We start from the raw sequence: 12,051 nt of genomic DNA on the forward strand, positions 1-12,051 counted from the left end.
TTGGAATTGTTCGTCTCTTGTGCTTGCCTCTCAAATTTTACCTTGAATGCAAGCTTTTGAACTTGGGGTTTACATAAAAGGATCAAAAAATACCTATGCCCAAGTCAGCGTGATTGGTGTTTGAAGCCTTGTAGGGTCATTTCTACAGACATAATCTTTTTCTTCATGAAGTTAAGGTATAGTTCAATGAAAAGTCACACTAGTGATCTTTGTTATTCCGTTAATGGTCATTAACAGCAGCAGTAAACAGGAAACTAAGTAATTGTCAATGTTACTTCCTGGGTTAGTGTAGGACCTTTGTATGTCCCCACTCCACAGTTCATGCAGTGTTAAATAGGGTTTAAAACCACGCTAATTTTACCTGTCATTCATGAGGGTTTTATGCAGATGTAATGTTTATTTTATATCTGTAGTAAAGGATTATGTCCATTAGCTTGTGCTTGGATGGTAGTACTGGAGCCTGCTTGTGCTAACCGTGGCAAGGAACACATTGTTTGTGAGCTGCCATTCATTTTGACACCTTCCACTTCTTTTTTTTTTTTTTTTTTTACCAGCTCCTTCAGGTTTGAACATTGCCTTGGTTGGTACTTTTTGAACTCTGAGCACATATTGAGTTTCACTTAACCTTTAGCAGCCAATGCTTCTAAATAAGACACCCAGGAGTAGAACCGACCGTGCTGCTTCTTCTTGCTTGAAGCCTCTCTTTGTCCCGGTTAGGAATAAAGTTCGTCTGCGGTACGGGAATCCTCTTGGAGCAGCTCTGAAGGGAACGAGAAATTCGGCTGCTACTACAGCGGTTACATATAACTGGAAAAGTAGGTCATTGTGGCAGGGAGTAGTCCAAACAGCCGCCTGGTTGCTGCAGCAACGACCTACTTTAGGAAACTATTCTTGTTGATTCATATTGAAATGCTCTTCTCACAAATGGTATAAGGAAATGATCAGGTTATGAGACATTTAGCAATGCAAGCTTCAGACTTTTTGTAGATATTCTTCTCTTCTCCCCTTTCCTCCTCGCCCCTTGATCTTTGCCCCTTGATGTTGGACATGTGGGGATTAAAGCAAATAGAGTTTGTTTTTCTTCAGTTTTGACCTCTAGTGAGGAACATATCTTCTTGAAGGTTCTGCATAGCAGTAATACTTACCAATGGTGATTAAGTTTCCAGAGTTCAGAGCCTACAGATGTCTCCCTATGATTTTTGTCTATAGAAATAGCTTTGGAGGGTTGTTGCTTGGTTTTGTTTTGTTTTGTTTTTAATTTTTTTAGGAGTATTTCTCTTCTGAAATGCTAACAATTTATCTTGATATTCAACTGGTCTTACTTTAACTGCCTTGTCTCCAACAAAGTTTATCCACCTTCAGGAAGGTGGACTTGGTGCCTCCCTCCCTTTGTTCATTAAATTGTTAGTATTCCTGTCTGCATCTTCTGTGTTGCTATTAATTCTGATCCTGGCACAAGCAAACTGGAAAAAAATAAAGTGACCCTGTGTACACTGGGAACCCAGGACAGTGATGATACTTTCCAGTTGTCTTATCTTTATGCTTTCAACAGTCCTAGTAATAAAAACACCTGTGACTGGTGTTCAGGTAGCAAGTTTTGGTAGTTCAATTGCGTCTTCTGAAAGGACTGGGTAGACAGGGAAAATGAGGAAAATATAAAAGTACAGTTGTTCTAATTAATTATGATTAATTAAACCTTTATCTAAACTGCTGTCACTTCTGTGGAAGAAGATTAAATATCACTTTTTAGTTATCAATGTTTTACTGAGCTGTACTACATAAATTTTCAAGATTAGTTACTTTACTTCAAGTGAGGTGTTTTCTGTTGGCCCTGACCTTCAGTATTGCAGTGAACTGCTGCAGTTGAGGCAGAGGAAGATAGCATACTTATCTAGAGGTTATCTGTATTTTTTTCATTTATTACGTCTTGAACTATATTTCAGTTCTGTTTACCAGGGCTTACGTTACTGAGCCCTATGTACCTTTTTCATCAGCTCTAGACTTTGAGATGGAAAGCCTCTGCAGCATGAAGCATACCATTACCTCTGTTAGTCTACTCATATGCTGAGAAAGTCTGGGGCAAAGGGGAGTTTCTTTTGGATTTATGCAGCTTAATAAAGCTGTGTTTGAGTTGTTGGTCGTGTTTTGTGGTTGTTTTTTTTTTTAATGTTGATTCTTTCTGTATTATTCAAATAATTGAATTATTTGAATTGGTTATTACTCAAAAATCTGAACACATTTTGTCCATGTTTACTTTGCATTCAGATGTAAATGAATAATCTCAGTTTTGAAAGACCAGTTCAGAAAACTTTGGCTGCCTTGAACTGTAAGAGTAGCAGTGGCAAGTTAGGATAATGCTGACTGTCTGACCATCATAAGGTGAGCACCACAGAGATGAAATCTAGTCATTGCTAACTAAGAGTTTTTTCAGGAATAGCTTCAGTTAATTTTTTTCTGTTTTCCAAACTTTCTACCAATTTCTGTGCTTGCTAGTAGATTTCAGGTCTAACCTTAATTCTCAATTAGTTTAACAGATTTTTCAGGTTTGGAAAGCCAGAGATGATGGAATTATACCTTAAAGACTTGCAATTTCTTAACAGTGTAGCTGAAAAAGATACTCATTTTACACAGTGTTTCATTTCTGGGAGACTTGGAACTGTGCAAAATCCCATTAGCAGTAATTACCACCTTAAAAAAGTCACTTGGATGTAAGGAAAGTAAAAGGGTTTTATTAAAATAAATGAGGGGCAGTATAAAATTTGTCCTTCAGAATCAGGTTGCAAGGCTGTATCTTGTTATAGTGCTCTTATCAAGCTTGCTCTTTTGAAATGAGCCATAGCTCTTTCTTATGGACAGTTCAGATTGCCGAAAATAAAGTGGCTGAACTATTTTATAAAGCAGGCCAGCTCTGGTTTAATTACAGCAAGCTTTATGAGCTGCTTGTTTAAATAAGAGAACTTGGAACATGAGAATAAGGAGTTTTAAATTTATTTAAATATGAGCATGTCTGTACTCTCAGTTTAGTTTTGTAACTTGCTCCTAGGTCTTATATTCCCAGCTGTCCTTACTGCAAATAAATTTGTTTGCTCTTGGGTTTTCCTTTATGCATCCAGCTAGTTTCTACCTGGGAAGAGTGTAGGCATAAGGAATTGAAGTCAAATAGTAAGGACTTTAATATATCAGATTGGAATTAGAGGATTAGAGAAAAATAAACACAGAATATATGCATTGAAGAATGGAAGACCCTGGGGTAGACATTTAGGAAGTTGTGAGCCTGTTAGTATCACCAGAAGGCTGACCTTTGTAACAAGCAAGTAATTTGAGATGTTTGTTGCTAGTTATATGGGAAGAGTTTAGATTAATAGTAGGTGCCCTTTGAATGTGAAGTTAAGTTCCAGATCTTTACAGAAGCTAAATACACTATTTGCTGTGACGTATGGCTCACAAAATAGGAACCAAATACAGATTGCTGTTTGGGAGGTTATGAATGTCTTTTGAATAGGACAAAAATGTTGTGTGTTTCCTTCCTTTGAGGAATACTAACCTTGAAAAGGTAGTTCAGTTGGAAAGAAATGAACGAGGAATGATATTTAAGAAGATGCTAGCTTTGTGTCCGATGTAAACTAGGTTAGATTAAAATGATTTTGTTGTTCTAATGGAGCAATATTGCTTGCTGTAGTTGGTATTCTAGTCCCACTACATATGTGAAATGGTCGTTACTACTTAGCTTCAAAAAAGATTCACCCAAAAGGGCTCATCTTGGAGAGATTAAATTTTAAACTCGCTTTCTTTCAGTTGTTTGCAGCTCCTTCTTTCATCCTTTCTCAAAGAGTTAAATTTGGTTTTAAGAAGATTTTTTGCAGCAATTATGAATATTTCAGCTTTTTGCAGACTTGGATGTATCTTGCATTCTTCCTCCATCACCTTCATCAAACTTTGGCTTGAAGATTATAACAGTAGTAAGTATTAGGAGGAGAAAAAGCAAAGTAATGCACTTCATGGTCTGTGTTTGGTTTTGGTTTTGCATGTGGATCAGATATTACTGAGTTATGAAAGATGCTGGAGTCCTGAATTGCACTCTAAAGAAGCTGTTTTTTTTTTTTCCACTGACTAGAGCAACCCTGCAGGAGATTAGTTAGCTCCCACAGCCACTTCACTTAAGTATCTGGAGTTGAATAACATGGAACTTTTCCTGCTCTTTTGTATAAGCTTAAAGGATATTACTTCTATGAAATGTATTATTGTATACCTGTTTCAGATGTGGAAGTTGTATGTGCCATTTGCTGAAACAATGTAATATAGTAAGGCATGCCGCTGTGACCTTGATTTGGTAATAGGAAAATATTACTGTGGCTTGCTGCCAAAGGATGCGGTGCAGTGTACATAACACTTAAATCCTGTCTGAGCTTAATCTTCTTAGAGTTTCATAAGCATATACTGCTCGCACTAAGACACATTGGTTGGTGGGAATCAAACAGGAAAATATACTTGTAAAATATTAAATATATATAGGTACATCTAATTTGAGACACTTCTTAGTATCTCATACTCTGTTTTGGTATTAGGTGAGTTATACCTAATGATTCCTGTAGAAACTAGTATGAGGAATGTGTTTACCTAAATGGTGCTGGGCTTTCATAATGACCTAACAGAACATACGGCAAAATAGCTGATACGAAAGAGAGGAGCTCTCACCCCACTGCCCCCCCTTCCCATGAAGAGAAATAAATGTTGTGTAATTTATTAACAGAATCGGAGTCTAATGCTGCAAACTGTACTCAAACAAAACAATGTGGTTGATGTTATACAATATTCTTTGTTTTTATTGAATCCAGCTCTACTAAACTGTGGAAGATGGAGGACTATGTGATAGCAATGTTGGAAAAAAAAATTGAATGGGAAGATAAAACTAGCAGATGTTAGGCCGCTTAAGATAATTCTGATAGACAAAGTCTGGGTGGCAATCAGATATCCATGATGACACGAGTCTCTTGTTTGAAAGTGCTATTCTTTCCCTGGAGAGACTGTAATCAATGGCTTGGCTTGAGGACTAGTGGGTAGATAGAAAGTATTTCAAAGGATTGGCTGAACAGAAGTTTTGGATGGATTGCTGGAAGTTGACCAGTCATAGGTCAAAATATTAAACATAGGAATGAAACAAGTTTTAGGGCTGTTCTTTTTCACTCAACATTTTAAATGTGCTCCTCAGAATAAGGAAGCTTAGATTCCTTTTTCTTGTGTGGAAGTGGCTATGCAGTCTTAACACTCCTACCTTGCCTAATGGTTAAGTTCAGAATCTGGATCGGTTCAGGAAAAAGCATGGAACTGAAGTTTCTTGATTCTTTAATGGCTTAGCACCACCATTTTCAGATGTGAATGATGCCTGAAAGAGAAGGCATTGCACTTTAAGTCCCCTCAATTCCCAGCAACTATTCTCATTTCAGACTGACAAGAAGGATGGTTGTGTGTGATTGCAGTTTCTGGGTGTTTATTACTCCTAAAAGTAACCCCAAACTAGACTTAATGGTACCCTTGAACAGTGTGTCTGTAAGTATCCTTCTTGCAGGTCTCCTCCTAAATAAAAGTGCTGCATATTTCATAAACTGCTCCTGACTTACTCCCTGGAGAAAGTCTTTAATCACGTTAATAGTGCAGAGCCAGGAAGGCTGCATGTTGTAGTGCTTACTTTTGTTCACTTTGTTAATGGTTAACTGTGTTAACAATTAGTTATTTAACTTCTTGAATTTCTGCCTTGATGGTATCGGTTTATTTCAGATGCATGTTAGCTAAAATTGTTATCTGTATTATGCAAACCATTTTTTGGCAGTCACTTTTAAAGTGCAGGGGGGCAGAACGTTTAGTTTAGATTTTGGACCAAAGGCAGACTTTGCATGATTGGCAGCAGGGAGGATTCTAGGGTTTCTTGGAGTAAACAGCCAAGATTTTATATTCATATCTTTTAAAGAATGTGGACTTCAGAAGCTATCAAGAAAATTCTTAATGTCATAATTGGATGATCCCGAGCAAAATGTGTGCTATGCCTTCTAAGAATGTTGCTTAAGCACAGGTGTGCTTTGCATTGGCATCTTCACTTAGACTTACAGTAAGTAAGTCTTTTCTGTCTCCTGCCATCATCTCAGTCAGGCATGTGCTTGTGGCAGTTTGCTACTGTGACATTAATGGTGAACTTTTCCTTCCTTTGGTTTGTCCAAGGGAAGTTGCAGACCATATGCAGAAACCTGGGCTGATGCTCTAATCTGATAAAAATATCTGTTCATCCTTTTTATGTCTTTTTTTTAATGATGTCATGTAGTTTTTAATAGTCATTCGAAGTCAAAAAGTGCTTTCCCATTGACTCTTAGGTTGAGAAGGAAAAGTTGGTTTATATTTCAGACTTGGAAATATGACCTGTTACTCTATGGAGAGATTTAAATAGATTCTAATTGCCACAGTTTGGTGTAAAGTATAATAGAACTCAAGCCTGGTAGCTCCTAATTTCATAGCTGCTATGAAGAAACTGCCTCAAGAGCTCATATACTGAAAAAATTCCTGTTTATGAGGTGGAGGTTTTATATTTTGTTTCAGTTTACAGACAAATTTACCAATCCCAGAATGGGTTGGAAGGGACCTTAAAGCTCACCCAGTTCCAGCCCTCTCCCATGGACAGGGACACCTTCCACTAGACCAGGTTGATCCAAGCCCTTTCCAGCCTAGCCTTGAGCACTGCCAGGTATGGAGCAGCCACAGCTTCTCTGGGCGACCTCTGCCAGTGCCTCACCACCCTCATAGTGAGGAAGTTTTTCCTAATACCTAGTCTAATTTTCTCCTCTTTCAGTTTAAAGCCATTCCACCTTGTCCTGTCACTACATGCCCTCGTAAAAAGTCTCTCTCCAGATTTCTTGTAGGCCCCCTTTTAGGTACTGAAAGGCTGCTCTGAGGTCTCCCTGGAATCTCTTCCAGGCTGAACCACCCCAGCTCTCTCAGCATGTTTTCACAGGAGTGATTCTCCAGCCCCCTGACCATCCTCATGGCCCCCCTCTGGGCTTGTTCCAACAGTTCCATGTCCTTTTTATGTTGGGGACACCAGAACTGCACACAGTACTCCAGGTGAGGTCTCACAAGAGCAGAGTAGAGGTCTGCTGGTCACGCTCCTTTTGATGCAGCCCAGGATACGGTTGGCCTTGAGAGCACACTGGAGCCGGCTCATGTTCATTTTCTCATCAACCAACACCCCCAGGCCCTTCTCCGCAGGGCTGCTCTGAACCACTTCTCTGCCCAACCTGTGCCTGGGATTGCCTCAACTCAGGAGACAAGGTGGAGGCCCTCTCACTTGGCTTTGTTGAACTTAGTGAGGTTTGCGTTGGGGCACCTCTTAGGCCTGTCAGGGTCCTTCTGGATGGCATCCCTTCCCTCCAGTGTGTCAACCACTACACTTGAATTTATGTTATACTATGAAAAGAACATGTTTATGAACATACTTGTGTGTCTCTTCAGAAAGAAAGCTCAAATAATTTTGGCTTGTCTGTGCTAGAGTACTGTTCTTACTATCCCTAAATGTTTGCACTGAGCAAAACACCTGTATATTTCTGTGCTGCAGCATGGCTCTAGTTGAGAACTAGATTCACTTGCAAACAAGTATTAGCAGTCGAAATGATTATGTTGGAAAACTAAAAACCCTTTTCTTCTAGGTCCTGTAATAGTTCACTGTGAGAATGTGTTGAATACTGAGAATTATTAAGTATGCTATGTAAGTGTGGGGGTTTGCATGTTGTGTATATGTTATTACTCCACCACAACATACCAGTGTCTGTTATAGATGAGACATGAATTTACTAGGACAGGAGATAAATGCATTGCATTGAAATGCCATACCGTGCCAAAATTGGAGAAAGTGCAGGAATTAGGAGTTGTCCCAGGGAGCTGGAATAATTAAAAATTTCCTTTCACGTGAGCCTATTCACACAGGCATGTGGTAACATGTTGGATGCATGCAGAAGTTCTGAAATGTAGAATTTTCCTTCCTTAAATTCGGAGTAATTTGTATCTGTGGAAGTACCTAGCATGTTAGTTAGCAAGCACAGTAAAGATGTTTTGCAAGTTTTGAAGGTGCTCATGAGAAAAAGAGGTGAAAACTTTGGTTATGATAAGTAGTTGATTCAACTGCTAAGGGTTCTTGATAGGGGCTCTATCTAAACCCAATGATTTAAGAAGGTTCATTTTTAATTGAGCAAGGCTCATTGCAGGAGGGGTTGACCTTTAAAGGTCCCTTCCAACCCAAACTATTGTATGATTCTATAAATCTGTGTAAAGGTTTTTTGTTAGACAACTTCTGTTAGCATTTTAATGAGAAAATGCTTTCTGATGTGACATAGCATAAATAGAGTTGGCAAAAACAAAGTAGGTTATTAATTATTGGAAGCACATTTTGTTAAAACACATTTGGTCCAACTGAAGGATTTAGATATGCTTAATAAACTGTGCATGTATTCAGTGTAACTACTTGTAAACTGAATGTGTGTTCTGAATGTCAGAAGTGGTATTCTTTTGCATTGGTGTTACTATAGATATCATAGGGTTACTAGGGTTTAATTAGGTTCTTTATTTTATAACAGTGTGCTTTCAGCGAGTCTTGCGACACCATCTATGGTTTGGCTGTTTTTCATTTGTTCTCTTTTTGTTCAGGTGTCCCCTTGCCACTCTTCTACTCCATTCCTACATATATTTTATGAGTTTATACCATTATGTTTGTTAAGTACATGAAAGAGTTTTTATGGAGATTGAAATGCTGGAGTGTGATAAGCGATAGTTAAGAGAGATAATAAAGGGGATTTGGAGACCCAACAAAATAGAGATTAAACAGTATTAAGGGCAAGTTTAGGGATCTTAGATGTGAATTGGAGACTGGGTCAGTGCATGTAATCTTCTTGAATAGGATTTTGTGCCAAGTCTAGACTAGAAGTTGTCTGTTGTGGTCAGTCAGGTTAGGAAGAAAAGAAATTGAGAAAATAGAGGAAACTGAAATGCCAATAGGAAAAAACCCTAAGTTTCCTGAAAGACAGACTGTTAGTTTGAATAGCTATAAGTGTTTTTTGTCACCAGTTTCTCTTCATGTTCTTTCCCTATATTCTGTTACACAAACTAAGAAAAAAAACCTCAACCTCTCCTGGACTGTTCCAAAGGTATCCGGGACACTATTGCAGTTTTCATCGTAACAATTTGTGAAGTCTGTGAATGTATATGCTTCTTGAAAAATGAAAGATAAAATGAAGCTGTACTTTTCAGAGTCCAACTGGAGCTGACTTTGACCTGGGAACATGGGGCCTAAGTTCCCTCTGATAGAAGCATATGCAATTCTCATCTGATTCTTAAAATTACTCCTGTGCGGTTTCTAATTAAATGAGTATGCAGAAGTTTTTTACTTTTCATGCTTCATGGTCTCACTGCCCTGGAGTTTTTTTAAAACAAAACTTAATTTAGCCAAGTGAGAGGATTAGGTGGTTTTGGTTTGTTATGGTTATAAAACATATGAGCATAGTTGCCAACCAAGAAGCTGTGTTGTATTCTTGTACTCTGACTTCCTCTCCGACTTGCCTGCAGTTACCCTCTCAGATCAAGTCAGCCACACATACGTTAATAGGTTTACAACAGTCATGTGTGCTGTATTCCTCTTAGAAGGTACAGCATTTTCATTGTAACTGGCTATTTTTTAGGATTTACTCTTCAAAACCAAGGTGTTGCATGATCTCCTGATACCAGGAAACCTGTTTGGTCCGTGCCTTTGTCTTTGCAATGCTGTGGGCACTGGCAGTGGTGCAGCCTGCCCTTCACTGGTAGCTCCCTACTGTTCCACCCAGGCTGTAAGTGCAGTGTCTTCAGGGCCTTATGGCACTGCCCTCCCAGCGTTGTTCTTGGGCAGTTGCTCCTGTGATGTTATCCTTGTGGCCTGGCATCTGCACACAGTGTTGTTACAGCAGGCGCTCTCAGGAATAATGGCCTGCAGTGTGGGAATCTCCTCTTTCTTTGCCCTCTCCCTTTGGGTGTAGCTTTTGGTTTATGGCAGGGGAATCCAATAATGTGCGTGCACAGAGGTTAGTGACTGGCGGGCTCTGACTCAGTGGCTGCCCTGATGAGCAGCATGAACTTTGGTGAGTGCCTGCAGCATTTTAAGTTGGAATAGCTGACAGGGTTTGAGCAGCTCCTGGTGAAAAAGATTATTATTGCTATGAGGAAAAATATTGTGGAGGAGCCACTTGTTACACTGGAGAGGAGTCCAGGTCAGGGCACTCATCTGGGGACCCCTAGCATCTCTCTCTCTGACTGGCCTCAAGGTAAAGTTTTCATTTCTCCTCTCCTTCCTCTTGCTTTCATTTCTTCCCTGAACAACTTTTACCATTGTAATTATTTTTAGTTACTGTACCCACTAATAAATCTTCGCACTTGTGAACCTGCCTCAACATCCTTTGTGCAAATACCTGTTTCTCTTGAACACTTTCAGATTTGCAGGACCTCATCTTCCTTCCTCCCCCCTTCCCCCCCCCCTTATTTGCTGCTTTGCTCATTAAATAATTCGGGTGAAGTTACAGCCAAGATGCATGAAACTGTTTGTTCTATAGAGGGCTATTTTTATAAATGAAGGCCAAAGTGATAATTTATGTTACTAAAAACAGCATACCAGAGGACGTTTAGTAGCAGTATGCCAAGAGCTGATTGGTTTCTGTTTGTGTTTGGTGGTAGTGTTTGTTTTGTTTTTGTTTTTTTTTTCCCTGTGGTGTGCTTTAGAGTGACAAGATACTTCTAGTTTTAGTTAAGACTTGAGTATGCATTGTGGTTTAACCCCAGCTGGCAACTAAGCACTACACAGCTGTTCGCTCGCTTCCCCAGTGGCAGGATGGGAAAAAATCTGAGGATAAAAGCAAGAAAACTTGTGTATTGAGTTAAAGGCAGCTTAATACATAAAGCAAAAGCTACATGTACTGAAGCAAAGCAAAATAAGGAATTCATTCATGACTTCCCATTGATAGGCAGGTGTTCAGCCATCTCCAGGAAAGCAGTGCTCTGTCACATGGAACAGTTACTTGGGAAGACAAATGCCATCACTCCAAACATCCCTTTCCTTATTCTTCTGCCAGCTTTATATGCTGAGCACAGTGCCATATGGCATGGAATATCCCTTGGGTCAGTTGGGTCAGCTGTTCCCTCTGTGTCCCTTCCCAAATTCTTGAGCACCTCCAGCCTGCTCACTGGTGGGGGGGTGGGGGGGGGTGGGTGAGGAGCAGGAAGTACCTTTATCTGTGTAGGCATTGCTCAGTGGTAACTAAACCACTTCTGTATTATCAACACTGTTTCCAACACAAATCCAAACCATAGTCCTCTACCACCTGCTGTGAAGAAAATGAACTCTGTCCTCGCCAAAACCAGCACAATATGTTTTAGTCCATTCCAGAGTTGAATAGTGTTAAGCTGAAAACTTAAATGACAGTTTGGTTTTCCAAATTGTGTTGTTGAATAATTATATGGCATTGAACTACTGTAAGCTAAGTGTGATTATGATGTGAACATGCATGCTTCACTGAAATACGTACCAAACACTGATGGTTTCATACTCTTTGTTGAGTTGCTCCTCTTTGTTCCTTTTTCTATTGTAAGATTGTCTGGTTTGTGTCAGAAAATAAATGCTTCTTCACTATTCCTTGCAGATTCCTGCTTCAGTGTCTTGAGGATCTTGATGCCAATCTACGGAAACTGAACTCACGTTTATTTGTTATTCGTGGACAGCCAGCAGATGTTTTCCCCAGACTTTTCAAGGTAAATGCCACCTTGCAGTTGTTTCTAACCATAAATACAACTAATTTAAACTAGGAATATTTCTTGTACTATATACTTCAGTGCAAGTTGTTATCCATGCAAATACTTAACTATCTTTGCAGTTTCCCTTTAAGGTTGTTTTTGTTAGATTTGGGGTTTTCTCCTCTCATGTGCTTATCACGAATTGAATTGAGTTGCCCTTTGACTTTACTTTTTTTTTTTTGGTTGGTTTCTTTTCTTCCAGTA

At 39.3% G+C, this 12,051-nt stretch overlaps 1 protein-coding gene across 6 annotated transcripts in view; it reads left to right on the forward strand.

Moving 5' to 3' along the window:
- Nucleotides 1-12,051, forward strand: part of CRY1 (cryptochrome circadian regulator 1) — a 38,895-nt gene that overhangs the window by 11,428 nt on the left and 15,416 nt on the right. For all 6 annotated transcript variants that reach the window (XM_061445060.1, XM_061445063.1, XM_061445062.1 and 3 more), the window contains exon 2: nucleotides 11,697-11,805. In XM_061445060.1, coding sequence (XP_061301044.1) covers nucleotides 11,697-11,805 — 109 coding nt within the window. The remainder of the gene's footprint in view (nucleotides 1-11,696; nucleotides 11,806-12,051) is intronic.

Source organism: Pezoporus flaviventris, unplaced genomic scaffold (assembly GCF_033815535.1).
Source record: "Pezoporus flaviventris isolate CSIRO_AGI_PZ_B2104156 unplaced genomic scaffold, CSIRO_AGI_Pfla_v1 ptg000002l, whole genome shotgun sequence".
Classification (NCBI taxonomy): domain Eukaryota; kingdom Metazoa; phylum Chordata; class Aves; order Psittaciformes; family Psittacidae; genus Pezoporus; species Pezoporus flaviventris.